This window comes from Rasamsonia emersonii (assembly GCF_000968595.1).
Source record: "Rasamsonia emersonii CBS 393.64 chromosome Unknown ctg1118621760372, whole genome shotgun sequence".
NCBI lineage: Eukaryota > Fungi > Ascomycota > Eurotiomycetes > Eurotiales > Trichocomaceae > Rasamsonia > Rasamsonia emersonii.
Window position 1 is genome coordinate 16,676 of NW_013563044.1, and position 21,331 is coordinate 38,006.

Genomic DNA, 21,331 nt, shown 5'->3' on the forward strand with positions numbered 1-21,331 from the left:
CACCTGCAATTTCTACCAGACCTTCTGCCATTAATCGCGACTTTATACGATGCATTCTTTCCATAGGAACGCCTGGAGTTACCTGACCTATGTAGGTAGCATTATTACTCAAGACTGCAAGCATAGGTGCAGAGCAAATGATCGTATGTACTCTGTCAGATCCCCTGGCTTTCGCGAATCCCCAGGCATCTCCAGGCAGCATTTCTCTCTTCTGGTCCGTAACAGGGATATGGACACGACGTCATGTGATATATGCCCCTGCCTTAGGATAGAAGCAATGCTCCTTCTCCTCTGAGGAACTAATTTCCAGTTCTGGAAGGAAGACACCTTGAGTAAGTCCACCAGTTCTGTCCGTTTCTTTTTTCCCATTCCATTCTCTGCCAGTATCCATCTGTTGCGAGAGCCACGGCTTTCCCATTCACTACAACTCCATCATTGCCTACTTTCCCTTTTCTCCCTCATCAGAACGTGTACTCCGTACAACTCGCCCTAACAACATCTCCAGATTCCACGCCGTTGGCCACACCACGGGAACCCGCGCAGACCTGGCAGAAATGGAGTTCATAACCCATTGTCCATCAGACGTGCCTCCGAAAAAGCCGTATTCTGGGGCTGTGTGGCATCACAGACTGGCAAAATCTTGCGAGTCCCCAGAAGGATGGATGGTTCTTCTCTGATTTCTCTCTATTCCACCACTTGCTCTCCCCAATGGGTAAGTGCCTTATCTATCTTCCATGTTGTGCATTGGTAGTGCAGTGGACTTACACTCAGTACAATTGCTTAGATGTTCCATCGTCTAACCAATGCTGGTTGACTTGTGAGAGGCCTGAAGATCTGGTAGTCAAGTATGCGGAGTATGCCCGTGGAGATCCGGAGAAAGACAGGCGAATTGTTCTTGACAAGAATACACTGCCACGCATTACCCAGGCGGACAATCTGCAGGTCGTGCCGCGAGAAGATCTGCTGGAGCAATTCTTATGCACACTGCAAGAGCAGGCCCGGTTAGCAGCAGAAGCCGATGAACACCTCCTTATTCTGATCTTTGGCCATGGCGACCCCAACTCCTATGGAGTTTTCGTTGTGGGGAATGGCAACTCCGAAAAAGCCCCGATACTCTACATGAACAACGTCAAAAGACTGCTGCCGAAGAACGCTTCTGTGACCCTATTGATGACCTCATGTTTCTCTGGGGGTTGGCTGGTATACCCTGATCTCTCTGACAGTCGTAAAGAACTAGTTAATACCACCGGTAACACCACGGCAGGTCCAACGAAGGAAACTCAGTCTTGGCCACTGAGCCGAAGCGTGGGGCGTGCAAGTGGCAGCATCGCGGCGACTACAATTCTGCAGTGCTTGATCGACATTGAGGAGGCAGCAGCAGAGGAACAGGAGGTCCGGATACATCCGACGTATATCCAGTTGGCCCACTCGATCTTTGAGACCTTGGAGAAAATCGATCGTTTTGGTGAGGACCAAGAAATTCACTTTGCGGCACAAGACGATGAATGGGAGACAGAATATCGGCGCCGTCTTGGACTCCCCCTTGCCTCTTACAAGGATCGATGGGAATCTCTGCGGAAAATCCCAGCAATTGGCGGCCAAAGCTCCGGAGAAAGCACCACCTCCAGGACGGGACACCTGCGGAAACGTCGGCGAGTTAAGATCCTTGCACGGGGGTACTTTGCTTCATATCCGGGCCTTGACGAGTGGGCTGCCAATCTGTCGCTACACCATAGATTGAAGAAAATCCTGGGAGGCTCGGACGACTTCGATGCAAAAGAAATAGACAGGTTATATAACTGCATCACATACCGACTCGGCGCAATGCACGAGGCCGATGAGGTGCGAAGGAACATGGGTGTACAATTCCCCTCCATCTTTGAGTTTGACGTCGACAAATGGAAATTAGACGAGTCCGCCCGGATACGCAGCGGGAAATCCGACAGGGACGAACTGTATTCGCGTGTCCTGAGGCTGCTCTAGAGCGAGAAGGTGCTTGCGCCGCCGGTTGGAGGTGGCTTGTACTACACGAAACCCTGGTATTACCTTGGGATCGCACTCGTGGAGACGGGAATGGACTGGAGCAAGATTCAGTCCAAGGTGGCCATGGCAGCGTCAGAAAGAGCAGCATGGTACCAGTCCGTTTACCGTGCGTGGCGGGGTAGACAGGTGGTGGAAGACAAGGATGTCGTGAGCCATAGAAAGGCCTTCATGAAAGCCACGAAGGACTTAGACCGGAAGGTGAAAGAAAGAGGTGTTGAAGTAATGGCAAAGGCTGGGCAAATCCAGGGTCAGTGTTGAACTTGAGCTTCGTACCAGGACAAGGTTGGTAGCTGTCAAACCTTGTATCCAATTGCTAATGATGATAGTATAAATTAAATGACAAAGCAAAAATAATCCTATTTACGTCTCTTGTTTCTCACAATGTCTGCATTGGTTACAACAAGATGTCTATCCAAATTGACAAGAAGAGCCAGTATTCAGGGGGGAAAAAAAATAGCGCACTCAGATTGCTGGTATTGTAAACGTGAAGCTATTTTCACTACCTAGCTAGGTAAATCCAGGTATCTACATAACCTAGCCGACAGCGGACTCCGAGGCCTGTACCTACGCGCGGGGTCGAAGCTCCTCCCTGTCGGGCCGTTTGATCGGCAGACAAGCGCTGGGTTTCTTATTTCCACGCACTTCGGCTGCCAGTGACTGCCATCTTGGCCGTGCGAATTGGGACATTGCCGCTGGAGCGGGCCGTGGCATTAAGTGAGGTGATGACATCTGCGGAGAGAGCTCGGTCCCTGGATTCATTTATTTTCCATATTCAATCCGGATTTCTCACTTTTTGTATATTATTCCTTTGCTGATAGATTTGTAGAGCTCGCCTGGTTGAGATGAGCCCGCTAGCAAGACACACTGCCTTGGCAGGCAGAAGAACGGTTTTCAATTGCTTGTCGTACGTGCTGAATTTGAGTAACCCCAAACTCCGACAGCTGAGATACACGACTGTCTGTTCACTACTGACCTTTAGCAGACGCTGCTCGCAGGTGCGATTCCGCAGTACGACGAGCCATTACTTCCAGACCGGGTCCGATTTCGCACAAGTCCAGGCGTCGCGGCCCGACTTTGACCGCAATGCGCCCGTCAAGTACACGAAGCCCCCGAATCCCGAGTGGAAGGAGGGGGATGGTGCCAACGACGGCGGTGCCAGTCTTAGCAAAGAGCACGTGGAGATTGACCCGTACGAGGAGGGCAGGTCTGCCGGCTCCAACTACAAGCTGTTGATCTCGGGAATTGTGCCCCGGCCGATTGCACTGATTAGCACCCGATCCCGCGACGGTCAGTCGGTCAACCTGGCGCCCTTCAGCTACTCGCAGGTCATCAACCACGACCCTCCTCTGTTCGCCGTCGGCTTCGTGGGGTCCCTGGAGAAGGCGAAAGACACGTTGAAGAATCTCACCGAGACCGGCGAGTGCGTCATCAACATCATCTCGGAGCATTTTGTCGAAGCGGCCAATGCGACCTCGGTCAATGCGCCGTACGGCGTCTCCGAATGGAAGATCGCAGGGCTGCACCAGGCTCCTTGTTCCACCGTCCAGGCCTCGCGCGTGAAAGAGTCGATATTTGCCGTCGAGGGCAAGCTCGTCGAGACCAAGGAGTTCGAGAGCCGCGTCAAAGCCGGCAAGAAGACGGGGGTTCTCGCGATCATCGAGGGGACTCGATTCTGGGTCCGCGAAGACGCGATCAACGAGGAGAAGAGTCTGGTGAACCTGGATGTGCTGCGACCGATCAGTCGTCTGGGAGGCGTGCAGTATGGGCGCACGACCGAAGTCATAGAAATCCCCCGGCCCTCATTCTGAATCTCTGCATCAATAATAGACGATCAACTCACGTTCGCCGTTTTCTCCCCGTCTCCATGTAGAGTAGTGTAGACAGTCCCTAGCTTGTTTGGGCAGGAGCCCCGTGAAGTAGGATATCTCCAGTTCCACCGTGTCGAGTGTCCCACCGGCCACATGACCTGACGGCCCTCCAGCACTGTAAACGCGAGATCGATGAGACGTTTGGTGGGGGAACTATGCTGGGCTAAGAGGAAGAGAGTTTGCGACGTCCACTTGGAGCCGGACTGGGCCGTTCCAGAACCCTGGGAGCAGGGCGACGAGACTCTTTTCCGACGCAGGCACGGCAGGATTGTCGCGCGAGATCTGCTGGCTCAGTCTGCTGTTGCGCGCGACCCACAGAGCCCATTCCAAGGATCCAATTCCAAGTTCTTCAGACGATCCGCCGCTCTGGGGCCGTCGCGCTGGCGCCGGCGGTCAGTGTGACCAGCAAAAATTTCCCCGGCCACGCTGCTGAGCTTAGCTACGGCCTCCTCCGCGCTCCCAGCGAATAACCCGCCCCGTCGCCGAACAGCACCCTTCCCCTTCCCCTCCTCTGCTGCGCGTGCTGTCGACTGCTCGAGCCCATGGATAGCCCTCTTCCTTCTCTTCGGAGCCTCCCGTTCGCTTCTGCTGCGCCGTAGGCCCCCGTGCTCGCCGCCCCGTCCCCCTGCAGGCCATCTGTCCTTCCAGAGGGGAGAGAGAGCCTCCGATGAAGCGTGGCTGCCCATGACCGCCCAACGCTCGCAATGAGCCATCCTTCTCCCAAGAAGAAGAGCGGCGCCAGTCTTCCTCCCCAGCCTCGCCAGATCCGCTTTGTCTCGACCGATGGTCAGCCTCAGACCAAGAGGCGCCGGGTGACGACTGCGTATGCGCCTCCTCCCCTCGCGTGGTGCTGCCAGGCTGTCGCTGACATGTGTTCTTGCTGCCCCGCTTAGATGTCGAACCTGTCGCAAGCGCAAGATCCGATGCTCGGGCGAGCAACCCAGTTCGTGGCCCTCGATGCTCCTTCTGCTTCTGCGAGCGACGTCTTCTGACTTGGCCTGCAGCGTGCAAAACCTGTCTGGACTACGGTTACACTTGTCTTGGATACAACGAGCCCGCGCAATCCCAATCCCAACCCCAGACTCCGTCGCAGCCCCCAGCGAGGATCAGTCAGCCCGCTCATGTTGAAGACGACGGCGAGAATAATAATAGGAATGCCCGAGCGACGCCAATTCGTTCGCCAGGGACGCCCCAGGCCACGTTGCCGCCGCCGCCGCCGCCGCCAACTGGCAATAACAACCAGTCCCCCAACTCACCGAAATCGTCCAAACCACCCGACGCCTCCGAGTCGAAAGTCGTTCCTTTGACCAAAGACACCCTCGCAAAAGCCAATAAAGAACAGGGAAATGCTGCGGGGGAGAGTCCTGAGAGCAGTAAGTTTGGAGACGGCCAATTTCTTATGAGGTTGCGGATGCTGATGGAATGGCATCCGTCGTCCAGGTCGCACGTCTCTCAACTCCAATCATCGCACCCATGTCCCGTATTTCAGGTACTTTGGTCCGACGGCCATCGTCCCGGGCTTTAAGCAAATGGTGTGATGAGATGCTCCGTGTTGCCCGTCGTCCGACTCCGTCACTAACACCAGACTCAGGTGGTGCGGGTTCGAGAAAGAAGGAGTAACCTTTCGCAGTCTTCCGGTAAGAGTTGCTACTTTCTTACACGCATGCATCAGGTCCGTTGTCTGATGATTCCTAGAATCGCTTTCTTCGGTGCGGAGCCCTCGACCTAATACCACCGGAGGCACTTCTTTAGCTGCCGCCCTGGGCGATCTGGGAGATGCCAATTCCATTCCTTTCTACGACCGTGACGACAACTTACCGACGAGCAATCTGGTTATCCATCTGTGCGAGCTATTCTTCGTCCATTTGGGTTGCAGCTTCCCCTTCCTCCAGCGCGATCGGTTCATGAGAGACTTGAAAGAAAAGAAGATCGATACTATCCTAGTGGATGCAGTCTGCGCGTTGGCGGCCCGATTCTCTCCACACCCGTTATTGAGCCCTCCTCAAGCCCGGCCGATTGATGGCACCGAGCCTCAGCCTGAACAAGTCAAAAAGTCCGACCATGGCCAGCCGTTCGCTCACCGGGCCATGACTGCCGTTGTCGATGCCTTGTCATGTCCAACGTTATCTGTCGTGCAGGCCTGTCTACTGCTAGCGTATGAGGAATTCGGCTCGAATCACGACAGTGGACTCTGGATGTATCTGGGCATCTCCATCCGGATGGCACAAGACCTAGGAATGCAGAAACTTCAAGGCTTGAAGCACAAGTACGGGCGCACCGGTCTGACTCCGAAGGCCATCATCAGTGGCCAGGCGAGCAAGCTGCCTGTGGAGGAGTACGAGAGTCCCCAGGCCTCAAAAGCAAGCGAGGAGGGTGAGGACGAGAGTACGGCGGACGAACGGGCGAGGGAACGGGAGAGAGTGGACACGTTTTGGAGCATCTTCTTTCTCGACCGGGTCATATCGTCTGGTACAGGAAGGCCGGTGACATTGCGCGACGAAGATATCGAGCTGTACTTTCCGCTGCAGTCCGAGTCTCTGCTTCCCAATGGCTGGCCAGCGCCGTTTCCACCCCTGATCAGGATGATCCATCTGTACGGGAGAGTCACCGACTTGATCAATGGAATTCAAGACAACAACATCGATACCGATACATTGAAGCGGCTGGCAGCTATGGAAAGCGACCTCACTGGTATGTGCAAATTTCATGTCGCAACCATGGGCATGAGATTAACAGTTCTACAGGTATCTATCAACGCCTTTCGCCAAAGCTTCACTTTAACGCAGTGAACTTTCAGACCTATGTGAGAGCGCAGGAAGGAACCAATTTCATCCTCCTTCACTTTGTAAGTTTACTTCGTGACAATTTGCGTTCTTTTGCTAATACCTGCAGTGGTTTCATACGTTGATTGTCCTCCTGCATCAACCGACCCTTCTGAATTCGTTTGGAGGACGAATGCAGCAACTCTACCCCAACAGCCGAGAGCTGTCCATGTCGTCGGCCAAGACAATTGCAGATATCTTGTCGTTCTCAGAACTCATCGATGCGAAAAGCTTCATAGGCAATCCTTTCACGAGTCAGCCGATGTACATTGCCGCATGTGCCTTTCTGATGGAGAGTGCCTACTACACGTCGCTTGTGGAGAATACGCAGTCTTCTTCTCCTGGTTCTCGAGCGGGCACTCCGCCGATTCTGATGACGACGCAATCATCCGGCGCGTTCTCCATGGACAGTTCCAATGACTCGGAGCGCAGGTCCAATACGAAACACATCCTCCTGGCTTCGGCGGCGAAGGAAAACTATCAGCGGTGTTACAAAGCGCTGCAATCTTTGGAAACCTACTGGGAGGGTGCCAAATATATCCTGACTGTGCTGGATCAGAAGGCGAAAGGAATCCCAGATCCTCTATTGTACACGGCTGAGGAGATGGAAGGCGCCGTGGAACCAGCCCCGGTTCAATCGTTTACCCCTAGCAACTGGCGGAAAGGAAGCGCTCAGACCGAGAATCCCGACACGAAACGATCGGATGATCCCCAGTCGTCAACTCAACAGAGAGGTGCGCCATCCGAAGGAGGATGGTCCCCGAAGATCGATCCAAGTCAAGGTGAGCAGGGATAACCAGTCTGTCTTAGACCACTGTCTTAACGAGTATGCTGATTTCTTTGCTTAGCTATTGGATGGGCGCTCACTGGGGCTACCAACTCGTCGCAACCCAATCTCAGCTTGCTGTACCAGATGCCCGCTCCGCAAGCAGGGTCGGAGACCCAAGTTCCGACTGCGTACAGTCAAGGCTTCTCCACTGCCACGGCCCAAACATCCGAAACGCGGCGCAATCCTGATTCATCGTATCCACAATTGGTGTCTTCATATTCGTCGACAACGATGACACGACCCTCTTCCGTCGCTGCTGAAGCTCAGAAATATCCATCTGCTGCGGCCCACTCGAGCACGAACCTCCTTCTTGGAATGAATAATCCCTACGCCGGCTCCAGCACCCGAACGACCTCGCCCGGTTCTCAGGGTGTTTACAATCCGAATCTCGCCGCGTCGCAGATGGCCGCTGAGTCGGCATCGTCCTTCAATTACGGGGTGTCCCACCAGCAGCTGCCAAACACGAGCAACAACACGGTCCTCGGGGGGCCAGGTGGGATGACCTCGCAAGTGGGGGACATGATGATCGAGAGCCAGGACATCGACGTGAACACGCTGCAGCAGAACCAGGACACGTTCCCGTTTTCGTTTTCCAACGACTTTATCCCGTGGCTGGAGTATCTCCCTCAGGACGTGCTCAGCTTTTTTGAGGAACAGCACCAAGAAGGCTGCACCACCACGACGCCTATGATGGGAGGAGACGGCCAGCCAGGCCCTCCTCCTCCTCCTCCTGCTCCACCACAGCAATAACCTGACCTGACCTACCGCAGCCCAGCCCAGCCCAGCCCAGCCCATTTTTGATTTCGCACGTCACGTCAGTCGTTCAGTCAGTAGTCCATGTTAGCAGTCCATGTTAGTTAAATTAGGTTTTTGGAAGCGATCTCGATCTCACATGTCACATTTTCTTAGCAAGCGACGGCGCGAAGGAAGGTGAAAAGGTAGAAGGTGGAAGGTAGAAGGTATTGCGGTTGGCTCGTTAGCGTCTTATTTTGGGAATGACGAAAATTAAGTTTTACAAAGAAAGGTGCGGAGAAAGGCGCGGAGTCGGAGTAATTGGGGTTGGTTGAGGATTTGAGGATATTTTTAATTTAATATTGTCAGGGTTATACATAAATTTGGTAGATACCATCTTTGTATGTCACGAACGAAGCGAGCACATAGCATAGCATAGCGTTTATCCTTTTGTCTGGTTGGACTTGGAGTTGACTTGACATGAGTAGATAGAGAGTAAAATTAGGTAATTACTGTTCATGTTGTGATTGATTGATGATCATATCAATCAATTCATCATGCATGCAGCAATTAATTATTTACAAAACAGCCAAGAGAATTGAAATAAAATAAAAGAGTGTATGTACTGTATGTACACACGTAGTGCTCTCTCCCCCAGTTCCAGGTTCCAGGTTCCCTAATTGTTTATGGAAATTATGGAAATTATTCCACCCCCCGTACCCTGCAAAGTTACCACTGCAGGAGAAGAAGAAGGAGGTAGTTATGTATGTACTGTACTGTACTGTACGTGGAAGATCAAGAAGGTGTCTGTCTCGTTGTCTGTCTATCTTGTCTGTCTGTCTGGGGATATACAGATATACAGATATACAATACTGTATCTCTTGTTTTATCTTTTTTTTTCTTTATTTATTTATTATTTTATTCTCTGTGATGATATATCCATCCTATCCTGTCCTGCCCGTCCTATACTGTCCTGTCCTGTCCTTTGTCCACAGCCTGCATGCAGCCCGCTTGCTCTTTGGTTAGGTAGACTAGACTGGAGACGAGGGTTATGTTGTTTCTTGTATTAGTAATCCCACCCCTGGTAAGGTTGTTTGTTTGTACTAGGTACATAAGCATGGATATCCATCCATCCATGGATATTAATCATATTATTAATGCCTGCTGTACTACCCACCATTGGCACCATACTAACTACCTGGTACCTAGCTTGTCGGGTGGAGCCTCAGATAAGGTTATATCAACTACTCTATTCCGTACTCCCTGCCATGGATGATGTCCATACATAAGGAATAATATGTATACATTATCTTCTAACTATTAGTATTTCAGACAAGATTCAGACAGCAGATCATGCTAATTACAACCCATTCCCGTTCAGATAGTCATCCGGCACTACCGGCCACTTGTCAATCCCGTCCAGCAATGCCAGCGCCATCCCCCCATCTAGATGCACCTGGATGTGGCAGTGCAGCAGGAACGCCCCCGGATTCACCACCTGATACCGCACCGCCAGCCAGCTCTCGCCGTCCAGCGACGCCGGCGTCGAGTATGTGTCCCGGATCGGCGGGTTGACCAGGTTGAAGTTCTGCGGGATATGGCGCATCGCCTCCTCCACCGACGAGTAGTTCCACGGGCCAACCCCCGCCCCGATCACAAAAAACTTGGTCGAGTGCTTGTGGAACGGATGCGTCGGCTGCAGCGGCTTCACCGCGTGGAAGATTATGTCCACCCACGACCCGTTCTGCGTCCGCACGGTCAGGTCGCTGTGTGGCCCCTGCGCGTTCGGATCGAACAGCAGCGGCTTGTCGTACTGCAGCGACAGCGGAAAACTGTCATTCCCCAGATACCACCGATACGACGCGTTCCACCGGTTGAGTCGCAGCACATACGTCTCGTTGGCAAAAGGCGCCGGTGCTACAGGCGGGAACGGCACCGCCAGCGACTCATTCCAGAAGGTCGTGTTCGCCGTCGCGTTGAGTCCGTTGAGGGTGATTGACGGCGCCGATGGAGCCCACGTGCCCGGCGGCTCCGGCGAGTTCGCATACGACAGGATCGCCGTCGCGTTCAGCAGCTGGTTGAGTCCGGTCACGACCGTCCGCACGTTGTAGTTCGCCGGAGGCTTGTCCAGCTTCACCAGAATCGAGAATCGTTGCCCGTTGCTGATGGTGAGCGCATCCACCCGCGTGGGCGTGACGTATCGGCCGTCGACCGCGTACACCCACATGGGATGCTCGTCGATGGAGAAGACAAAGGTCGACACGCCCGCCGCCGAGATCAGCTCCCAACTCACGTACTCAACCTCCGGATTGACCTCCAACACTTCCGTCGGCCCTTGGGAGGGCTTGCAACCCCAGAAGACACCCGGGGGCACAGCACTGAAATTATGCGGGTAAGGCCCTTGGGCAAGGGACAAGGTCGGGGGAATACACCTGACGGCATTCAGCATTTAATTAGTCGAGAAGCGCAGTTCAAACCTACCCCATGTCCGTCAAGTGGGTGCTGCCATTGAGCAGCTGGATCACAGCTGGATTCGCGTTCGCGTCAATGACGGCCTGCGGCAGACAGGTGACGGACCCCTGGCCGTTGATGAGGATGGAGTTGGTGCAGTACGCGTCGAGACCGGCGGCCTCTTCGATGTTCCATGTCTCGTTCGAGGTGTGATGGGTCCAGTCGGAGAGGATGATGGGCTTCGTCTGCAGTTCAGCGGTCTGGATGGCCTCGAGCTCGTGCGAGTCGTTGGTGATGAGGTGAAACGGTCTTGGAACGTGGGGACTCGGGCGAATAATGATGGCTCCGTACAGGCCGTCATTGATCTGGCCGCTCTTGTGGGCATGGTAGAAGTAGCTGCCGTACTGCGTGGCCTTCCACTTGTAGAGAAAGCTGTCTCCAGGCTGAATTGGCCGTTGCGAGAGTCCGGGAACGCCGTCGGACCAGGGCGTGTCGAGCTGTTCAATGCCTGTCTTCATCCTCAGGATTCCCCCCCTTTCACTTCACACACCGCTCGACGACATACCGTGAAAATGCACCGCCGTCGAGAAAGGCAGCTCATTGTGGACCAGGAACTCGACCTCGTCGCCCTGGTCCAGGTAGAGCGGTGGACCGGGCAGCTGGCCGTTGGACAGGATGGCCTTCCTGGGGACGCCGTCCGGGGCGACAGTGTCCCAGGTCAGGGTGATTTCGAAGGGCACGACCGCCGCCTGGCACCATGCCAGCAGGCTGAGAAGCAGCGACAGGCGCATCATCACCGTGGCCATGGTGGTTGTCGACATGGTTGACAGGAGATGCAGCGACATGTGACTGAGAGGGCTGTTCTGCCACGTTCAAGTATAAATAAATATGGACTGCCAGCAAGGGGCTTGGCTAGACGGCAATCGTGCCTGCCGAGTTGCCCGATATCGGGCAGAAGGCTCAAAGTCTAGCACTGACTGCACAGCATCGCGTCGAGTCGAGATCAGGCAGATCGAGGCCAACGCGCTAGCCTGATCTCGATGTCGATCGAGCAGTGGCCCTAGCAACGCAAGGGAGCCATTAGGCACGGCGATCCCTGTTGTTAGTATCCACAATGTAACTATTTCCCAGCTCAGGCGTCCCACTTGGAGCGCGCCATAGCCTCGTCCCCAAGTGGGGGCCTTTTTGTTACTAAACCGGGCGCTGTGATTGCGAAGAGACCAGACTATTAATTAATATGGAGAATTATCCCCAGCAGATCTCCAGTAGATGGCCATCTAGATGACTTGGCGGTGACTTGGCGATCTACGTGTGGGTATGCCGTGACCAGCTTCTCAGAGCTGATCCATGATCTATCTGTAGCTAGGCTTTTGGGGGGATCCACAGAAATGAAAAGGGAGCAAAAATAGTATTACTGTAAATGGATGGCTTATATTAGTTGATTTATTGGATTGACTGAAAAGACTACGCTAACGATAAAATAAAATAATACTCCTGCTACTGCTATTGTAAACAAAAGAAAATAATTTTAATCCATTGTTCATCACGTCAACGTCAATCATTTCCCTCGTTATATATATCGTATTATTCCGCGGAGAATTATTTTTTTCTTCGTCAAGGCTGCGTCGTAAACAATCTGATGAGTAGGAGAATAGAATCATGAACGTAAGTCATCTCAGCTGCGTTGCTGGTATTTACGTTAAACGCCATTGGTCGTGTGGCTTCGTCTCGTCGTGAATACCCCGAAGTAAATGAAATCAGGGATGTCGAATGGCAGGGTTGGATTCGCCTTCAACTAGCTTCGACAGTGGCATCAGGAACAACCTGCTCCTCTGGTCCCGGTTCGACGGCAACCGAACTGACGCGTGCGAGAGGCGTCTGCTTCCTGTCAGCGTCCTTCGCACGGACGTCCACAATGGCTGGCTCAGCTCTAGCCTCTGGGACATGGACCACTGGAGTCGCAGTGGCTGCCTGCCCCAGACTGTACGAGCTGCTGGTGCTTGCGGAGCAATACTGCGTCGCCGTCACTGCTGCAGGAGTCTCGATGACCTCCGCAATCTCAGGCGGCAGGGACGTCAACGACGGCGACGGCCGCGCTCCGCCTGCCATGGCAAGGAACAGGACAAGAACGCTTAGCAACGCAATCGCAACGTTGCGCTTGTCGCTTGCCAAGACGCGAATGTAGTTGATGAGCAGGGTCTGCAGCTCGATATCATTGGCCGTTTTCCGCTCATATGCAAACGACCCCGACGAGCCGAATTCTGGCCGTGCTTCCGCATTCGATGCAGCGAAATTCCGCTGCTCAGACGGGAGCGCGTCGTCAAGGCCGTCGATTTGCTCTTGAGAGGGCTGTGGTCGGTCCTCATCAAGGCTTCCCTTTCCAGCCTTCGCTGCCTTGAGATCTCCATCCAGAGTGATGGCTTCCTCCTCGAGAATCCTCTTTTCCAGCTCGCTTCGCACGCTGGACGGCAGCCACAGTCCGACTTCCACGTCCACCTTTTCCATCTCCCTCCAAGCGGCGGCCCAGGCACCTGCCTTCATCAACCCATTGGCGGCATACACCTTGATCTCCCATTTTCTGCTGGTGTCCTCATTTCTGATCACTCTGCATCCGCAGTCGGGACACTCCTCTCCCTCCTCGTCATCCGAACCATTATCGTAGCCATCGTCGCCGTCCTCTTTCCCGGAGTCCGGCTCATCACGCCCTAAGAAATGGCCATTCTGTAGCCGCGGCCGCTGGAGCTCAAGGCTCTCGAGGAGCCGTTCCTCCAGGAGATCGTACATCTCCTGCGGGTGCGAAATCAAGACACCACGGTCCCGGAGGACCCCCGACCCGAGCTTTTCCTCTAGCAGCCTCCACCGTTTCAAGTACCGCGGAGGCAGGACTTCTTCGAGGATCTTTCGACTGGGAATGCCGATTCCCGGCGGGAGGGAGAGTGTCGGCGGCAGCAGGTTGCAATGCAGCAGGACAAGCGGATATTCCTTCTTCACGGCCTGTTTCTTCGGGGTGCCATTATTATTGGCAGAGTAGTAGTAGCCCGGCCGCCCCCCGCCGCCGCCGCCTCGCAGTCTGGACGGAGAGACAAAGTCCTCGTCTTCATCCTCTGTATGCATCTGCATCGCTCTCACCGAGCTAGGCTTACGGAAAGGGCCGCCCCTTATCTTAGTCGCATGTCTCATCGATCCCCCAGTTTTTGGGATTGTCGTTTCTTTCCTGTAGATTGTATTTGTATCCGTCGTCCTCGTGCAAATTCGTCTTCGATTTGTCGTCCATCGCATGGACGACGACCGACCCGGGGATGGAGGAGATGGACGACCGGCTCGACGTTGTCGAACGGAGGTGGTCCAATCCATCGGCATCTAGGACATCGTCGAAGATGTTGGAGGAAGACGACGAACTGTAGCCGAAGTCCTGCGCGCTGGTTCTTCTCTGATCCGCAGTGTCCAGCACATCGGGAGGGATCTCTGCCGTTGCGAATGCGGATGGGGAGGAGAGCTCTCTCTCCGTGTCGGTCCCGTCCAGTAGTTCAGTCGTTGCCTGCGTGTCCGACAGCTGGTGCTGGCTGTGGGACAGTTCCTCCATCTGCTCGATACAAACCTGCGATTTCAGTATCCGGCTTTCGACTTGATCTCGGTCACGATGCTGACTGACTGAGTGGCTGCACGCTCCCGGACTGTGTTCCCTAAACACTAGGAATCAATCAATTCCACCAATTTTACCGGATTGAAAACGAGGACCGTCAACGAGGAGGGAAAGCAATATCAAGCCTCCAATAAATATATCAGCACATGCTACAGAGTATATAGCAATTCATTCAATTCATTCAAAAAAGAAAAAAAATAATCGACCTCCCACGAAGAAAATCGACGATGAGGCTGATAAAATCATCAATGAATAAGTCTTAGTCGACGTTGGGTTTCGTGATAAGCAGCAATCCTGTGCTGGGGGTGTTTACTCCGCCTTTGTTGTGCAGGGCAACCAACCGTGGCGTTTGCGTCATCCAATCCAATCACAATAATCACGCCCCTCGAGTTCTTAGTTCAGGTCACCGCCAGCATTGATCGATCGATCATGCATCAAATATGGAGAACATACGTATGGAGCAAGCAGGTAATAATATTTTTCTGCATTAGCAGTAATCAGTGGGCTTGTTTAGATGGTGTCAATGTCAATCCTAGTCACTACCTAGGTTGAAGCGTATCCACATTCCAAGGTGGACGGCGGCTGATACCGTGGATATCTCCAGTCGACCGTAAGGTTGTGGTTCTAGATGCTGAACCCCGGTTCGACTAATACAATCCTCTGTTAGATACAATTTCCAGCCTACCTCGTGAAAACCAATGGACAGTTCGAGACACGAGAATACAGTCAAAGATTGACACAAAGGAAATGCTCTATAGACTATCATGATCTACAAAAACATCACAAAAGGAAAGCTCAGGCTATACGTTTGTTGCGCCATCCCAATCCCGTGTCCATGGAGAGGGAAAAAATAAATCGCGCCTTCCCCCCAAACCCGAGAACGGAGATGACATCAAATCCCCAGATGCAGCAATCTAAAATAGTACATGCCGCCGCCGCAGACAAAAAAAAAGGCCAATTTCTCTGACAAAGTCTATGGTATCTCTATACAAGAGATCTGACTTGCTCTTGTCGAAGTGGTTCTCGTTGGTCTATATTATAAGATCCGAGTCTTGTCTATAGATCCGAGTCTTGTCTATGTCGGTTCGAGGTCTATGACTGGGTAGCTGCAAGCGTTTATTTGGCGATCTCGACACCGCCAGTGGCGCCCAGGATGCGCTTGATGTCTGTGATCCAGTTAATTCTCGCTCCCCGAAAAATCATCAAATACAGCCAAGCTTACCTCCGTAGATGGCGAATTGACCAGCAGTCAGAGTACCAACCTAGCACACAAGTTAGCAAGTTACAAACAGAATTGCCATGTCCGGATCCTAACGTACCATGAAGAGACGAGCACCAATACCAGCATAGCTGCCACGGAAACCAAGATCCTTGCCGATCTTGATCAGACGAGAGACAGTGCTCTCACCAGGCTGACCCTTGGTCTTGTTGATCACGCTCAGCATGGTGTCGGCGGGCTGAGAAACAATGGCAGCAGCGAAACCAGCAACGAGACCAGATCCCAGGTTGATACCGGTCTTGGCACCATCGGAGACGGAGTTCTTGTCAACGACACGGTAGACAGCCTCGACAGCCTTCTCGTAGACGACGAACTTGGCCATGGTGTACGGAACCCTACAAGAATGGCATTTAGATGACTGCGTGCAGAAACAACCGAGCCCAAAGCAGGAGAGTGCTTACTGCTTGAACAGGATAGGACCGAAACCAGAGTAGAAGGCGCCAACACCCTCGTTCTTCAGGATCTTGGTGAAACCGCCCAGAAGACCGTTGGCGAAAGTGGGCTCAGACACGAGACGGATACGGGTAGCCTCCAGAGGGCAGAGAGCAATGTCGGCGAAGAACTCGGCCAGAGCGGACGAGGCCAGGTAGACGGCAGTGCGGTTGTTGGAGGCGGTCTCGTAGCCAAGCTGGTTGATGAACTGCTGCTTGAAGAACTCGTAACCACCAAACTTGAAGGCGCCCTGGAGGAAGTAACCGGCAGCGGTAGGACCAAAACCGGTCAGCAGAGCGGCAGGACCCTCATTCTGAATCACCTGGCGGAAACCGCCGAACAGGCCACGGTTGTAGGTAGCCGGGTCAAGCTGGATACGGGTCTTGACGCTGGAGACGGGAGAAAAATCGTTAGCAACATCGATCATCACGAGATGGATGTAATGTTCTTTTCAATGAAAGGAACAATGGCACCAGTAATTGGTGCCCACAGCGGTCGCACGAATCGATCAAGTGCAGGGCAATTGCCGTTGACGACCACGAAGAGGACGATCGCAGCACTTACACATCGACAGGAGTAAGGGCTCCGTGGGTGACGGAGCAGCAGACAGCACCAGCGAAGGCGAATCTGGCGTAGAGGGGGAAGCCACTGAGCTTCTTCTCCTGAGCGGGAGCGTCGACCTTGGCAGCCATTCTGAATGAGCTAGGACCTGAGAGATAAAAGGAAAAAATAAAGGGAAGGGAGGAGGAGTGGAGTGGATCAGAAAAAGACAGAAAATCTGGGGAGAGAGGAAGCAGAGATCGATGAAGAGAAGGGATAGAGAGGATTAATTCGACGGCGAGAAGGACGACAAGTTTTGACCCGAAAACTTTTCGCGGGCCAATCGGCGCGGGCGGTACGGGGGCGGCCGGGAGCACGGGAGCCCGAGCGATTAGCAGGAGATAATAATAAGAATCAGCAATCCCCCTGCGCCACAAATGCCGTACTCCGTAAACTCCGAGCTGGCTGCTGTGGGCACATGTCCCTGTGCGCTGCTCTCATACGGTGTTCCTGGCTGCCAGCTATGCCCGGAATAATGCCTGCCAGCGATGTGACCCTTCTGTCCTCTTCCTCACGTCACCCGTCTCTCCCGTCACACCATCCGCCCAGACACCGCAGCCCAACATCATCGAATTCTGCAAGCATGATGGCTGCCGTTTGAGTAGTCTCAATTCATTCCCCATGCTGCAACAGCTGAGTTTTGTTTGATGATTAGGTTGACACTGGCAGATCGAGCCATCACAGACCTGAAGCAGAATGAGCCAACACCAACGCCAATTGTCCTGCAGATTCCTCAGATGCCACAAGACAAAAAAAGAAAGAAAAAGAAAAGAAAAGAAAAGAAAAGAACAACGTGATGGATCGATAGAATCCTAGTTGGGTTCTGCGTATAATCTTATCTCCAATCTTCTAGAAGACATCTCCGAAGTTTTCGATCAGTTCGAGTTCGACTGCCAGAAACACCATCGCAAGACGAAGACGAGATTCGCAATCTGTCGACTGTCGACTGCTTGAGCTTCGACTGCATTGTTTTTATATATGGGGGATAGGATACTGTCATAGAGAGCAGCCATAGCGTTGCGACGATGGATCTGCAGAGATAATTGAAGCGGACCTCGCGCAGCTCAGTGACCCTTACTCAGCGACGTAATCTCGACGTCGCAGTCAGTTACTACCCGGACATCATCTGTTCTTCGATATAGTTTTTTTCCGAAACCTTACATCGCGTCCACAGAATACAGCGCTGGAATGAGCTGTCTAAGTGGCCAAACCTACAGAGGCAAGGGCGCATTGAGTAGAATTGTAGACCTTTCCAAGTAAATGAACCTGTTTACTGCGTAAATGGCAGCCTCATCAAAGTGTGGCGTCCTGCAGATGCGACCTCAACGCTGCCAACGCTGCATCGTGGCGAACCAATAACCCGGTGACCCAAGAATAGCATCCGCGCGGCTTTCAGCGGCGCCCCAGACACGTATTCTCTCCGTCCTCTCTTCTCGACTCAGGCCCAATGGGCGAAAACGCAGGTCCAGAGATACGTGTGCCAGTCTTAATCTGCGCTATTCTTCATCCCCTGACTGCCCACTGGACCACCCTGCAAAGTTTCATGTTAGGCCCCTTGCACTGACTGATCGACGATCAGATCCATGTCCTTGGCAACTACTGTAGTGGGGACTGGGACGGTGCTGGAATGAGCTGGATTCTGGATAACGATTGCTCCTTTCTAGCTGTCTGCTTGTTGACTTTTATCTGTCTCAAATCGACAATAAAAATAAACTAGAGTGGGGCTCCGGGGCGATACTAGCGTGGTGCCAAATTGAAGACAGATATATATATATAGATGTCCCCCTCGAGCCCAGGACACGATGTTTCTGTCAGTTTTGCTCGCGTCGCTGGTGGCGTTTGCCGTTGCGTGGATCTTTGCATTCGACAGGAAGATGGAGTCGTTCTTTTGCTGGGGCGCGCGGAGGAAGAAGCAGCCGAATTGGAAGAAGATCGAAGGTCTGTTAACGCGAATCAATTCGTCCAGGTCACGTTATTCGTTCAAGACAGCGACGCCCTCACAGACAGGCCTTTCTGACGCACTTCTGGCTGACTGCGCATAGAGGACGCGGAGGCTCTCGAGCAATTGCCGTCATGGAATGCTCCAGATAATGTTCTCATGCTGGAAGCGTTTGAATGGTATGTGCCGGATGACAGGAGACACTGGCATCGTCTTCAGCAGGCACTGCCAGATCTCAAAGAGATCGGCGTCGACAATATCTTGCTCCCGCCTGGCTGCAAGGCCATGAACCCGTCCGGGAACGGCTATGACATCTACGATCTCTACGATCTTGGCGAGTTCGGTCAGAAGGGAACTGTCGCAACCAAATGGGGCTCGAGAGGCGACCTGGAGCGTCTGACCAGTACCGCTCGCCAGCTAGGCATCGGCGTCTACTGGGATGCTGTGCTCAATCATAAGGCTGGTGCAGACCGCACGGAACGCTTCCGTGCGGTGAAAGTCGAACCCCAAGGCAGGTGCCAGAAGTTTCAGGACCGTGATGGCCAGTCTTTTTTCGGCTTACTAACCGGAACTCGTCAATGCAGATCGCAATATTGAAATCACCCAACCTCAGGAGATCGAGGCATGGGTTGGCTTTGATTTTCCCGGACGCGGGAACAAGTACAGCTCGATGAAGTATCACTGGCACCATTTCAGCGGGACTGACTACAACGAAATCGACAAGCAGAATGCAATTTACAAGGTCGTGGGCCCAAACAAGGGCTGGGCCAAAGATGTCAGCCAGGAGAACGGCAACTATGACTATCTCATGTTCGCAGACCTGGACTACTCGAACCCGGAGGTCCAGCAGGATGTGCTGAAATGGACCGAATGGATCGGCACGCAGCTGCCTCTCAGCGGGATCAGACTCGATGCCGTCAAGCATTACTCTGCCGCATTCCAGAAGACCCTGGTCGACCATGCGCGGCGGACGGTTGGGGCCAACTGGTTTATCGTGGCAGAGTATTGGTCCGGGAATTATCGCGAGCTGCTGAAATACCTGGAGAAGATGGACCACAGTGTGTGGTTATTCGATGCGCCTCTGGTCAATCGCTTGTCTGCGATTTCTCAGACCGAGGGGGCTGATTTACGGTTAGTATTTGAGGGGACTTTGGTGAAATACAAACCGCAACATGCAGTGGTTCGTCCTTCCCCCCAGCCGTATGATAGATGTCAGAATGCTGACTTTGTCTCAGACCTTTGTCATGAACCATGATACCGTAAGTTTTAGCACATATTATATTCTGGACGTCAACTAACCAGACTTCAGCAACCATCGCAAGCTCTCGAGGTGAGTCTCAGTGAGGTTTGTTCAAGTTCGTCCCGGCTCACAGCTGCAGGCTCCAATCGCATCATACTTCAAACCCCTCGCATACGCTTTGATCCTCCTCCGCAGCCAGGGCTATCCGTGCGTGTTCTACGGCGATCTGTACGGCATCGTGGGCGGAGTCAAGCATCCACTTCCGCCGTCGTGCGACGGAAAATTGCCAGTCCTGACACTGGCACGAAAGCTGTACGCCTACGGCGAACAGCAGGACTACTTTGATCGACGAAACTGCATCGGTAGGCAGATATTGGATATACTGACCCCTTTGAAATCTCTATTCATCGGATCTCTAATTTCGGATCCGCAGGCTGGGTCCGCTACGGCAACGCCCGCCACCCGTCAGGCCTGGCATGCGTCCTCAGCAACGGGCCGGCGGCAACGAAACGCATGTTTGTCGGCAAGAGCCATGCGGGCGAGCAGTGGACGGACCTGCTGGGCTGGTGCAGCGAGACGGTCACGATCGACGAGCGCGGGTACGGCGAGTTCCCCGTGTTGGCGAAGAGTGTCAGTGTGTGGGTGAACGCGGCGGCGGAAGGGAGGGATCGATTTAGGGAGTTGTACGTGTCTGCATCTTATGATGATGATGATGATGATGATTGTTTTGTGCTGACTAGTTCTTGCAACAGTAACGCCGATATATACTCTTATTGATTGTGTCGAACGAATTCTGGTCTTGTGTTTTTTTTTTGTATTACGATACCACTCTGTTACCTGTATAGAAAGAAATTCTTATTCTCGATAAAAGTAAAATTTTGAAAGTGAAACAATAAAAAATAGACTCGTACATACCTTCCTCAAAGTAGAGACCCCCAAGATGATTGTTATTCATGATTCATGTGAATTGCAATCCAGCCTGGCTATTAGCTGTACTCTGTACACAGGCCAACCCGTCACGTCAATGCAATGCGGTGAACAGGCGGAATGATCTCTGATTGGCCTAGATATGTATCCCGATGTATCCCGAGTGCAGAGTACAGACTGCAGACTGCATCTGCATGCAGGCTTGAATTGATCAAGCATGTAGTCATTTTCATCATGGCCATGCACCCTGTGTCCTATTCTATTGTGGCAGTTAGTTACAAGTATGGATGGACATCGTCGATACTCGGCATATCGGTGATTTTCTTCGACTTTTCTCTTCTTTTTTTTCTTCTCTCTCTCTTTCCTCTTGAATCTGAAACGGAACCTTAGTTGATTTCTCTTGTTTCTTAGAAAGTATTCCGATTGGCCACCTACGCGACGGACCAATCTCCGCATGCGACTCGGGAACTAAGACCGAGTAAGCTCTAGCCGAGGGGCCGCCTTATCGGACTTCTTTGCGAGCGCC

The 21,331-nt window shown here is 53.0% G+C and overlaps 6 protein-coding genes across 6 annotated transcripts; 3 read left to right on the forward strand and 3 right to left on the reverse strand.

Moving 5' to 3' along the window:
- Positions 1–708: 708 nt before the first annotated feature.
- T310_6189 (uncharacterized protein) lies at positions 709–3,851 on the forward strand (the record flags this gene model as incomplete). The annotated part of the gene is made up of 8 exons (XM_013470978.1): positions 709–712; positions 785–1,842; positions 1,984–2,290; positions 2,389–2,516; positions 2,551–2,554; positions 2,589–2,757; positions 2,870–2,947; positions 3,026–3,851. The coding sequence occupies 8 exons, from the start codon at positions 709–711 to the stop codon at positions 3,849–3,851; spliced, it is 2,574 nt and encodes an 857-aa protein (XP_013326432.1).
- A 764-nt stretch (positions 3,852–4,615) lies between these two features.
- T310_6190 (C6 transcription factor) lies at positions 4,616–8,312 on the forward strand (the record flags this gene model as incomplete). Its single annotated transcript, XM_013470979.1, has 6 exons — positions 4,616–4,697; positions 4,805–5,284; positions 5,607–6,602; positions 6,656–6,756; positions 6,804–7,515; positions 7,582–8,312. The coding sequence occupies 6 exons, from the start codon at positions 4,616–4,618 to the stop codon at positions 8,310–8,312; spliced, it is 3,102 nt and encodes a 1,033-aa protein (XP_013326433.1).
- A 1,342-nt stretch (positions 8,313–9,654) lies between these two features.
- Positions 9,655–11,551, reverse strand: T310_6191 (laccase; the record flags this gene model as incomplete). The annotated part of the gene is made up of 3 exons (XM_013470980.1): positions 9,655–10,726; positions 10,776–11,253; positions 11,311–11,551. The coding sequence occupies 3 exons, from the start codon at positions 11,549–11,551 to the stop codon at positions 9,655–9,657; spliced, it is 1,791 nt and encodes a 596-aa protein (XP_013326434.1).
- A 985-nt stretch (positions 11,552–12,536) lies between these two features.
- On the reverse strand, positions 12,537–14,328 carry T310_6192 (uncharacterized protein; the record flags this gene model as incomplete). Its single annotated transcript, XM_013470981.1, has 2 exons — positions 12,537–13,959; positions 14,039–14,328. The coding sequence occupies 2 exons, from the start codon at positions 14,326–14,328 to the stop codon at positions 12,537–12,539; spliced, it is 1,713 nt and encodes a 570-aa protein (XP_013326435.1).
- A 1,176-nt stretch (positions 14,329–15,504) lies between these two features.
- On the reverse strand, positions 15,505–16,791 carry T310_6193 (Mitochondrial phosphate carrier protein (Mir1); the record flags this gene model as incomplete). Its single annotated transcript, XM_013470982.1, has 5 exons — positions 15,505–15,554; positions 15,611–15,650; positions 15,708–16,002; positions 16,069–16,488; positions 16,664–16,791. The coding sequence occupies 5 exons, from the start codon at positions 16,789–16,791 to the stop codon at positions 15,505–15,507; spliced, it is 933 nt and encodes a 310-aa protein (XP_013326436.1).
- Positions 16,792–18,501: 1,710 nt separating this feature from the next.
- Positions 18,502–20,655, forward strand: T310_6194 (Alpha-amylase; the record flags this gene model as incomplete). The annotated part of the gene is made up of 7 exons (XM_013470983.1): positions 18,502–18,637; positions 18,742–19,125; positions 19,223–19,818; positions 19,874–19,897; positions 19,948–19,983; positions 20,018–20,240; positions 20,312–20,655. 7 exons carry the CDS (start codon positions 18,502–18,504, stop codon positions 20,653–20,655), a joined length of 1,743 nt encoding a protein of 580 aa, XP_013326437.1.
- Positions 20,656–21,331: the final 676 nt, after the last annotated feature.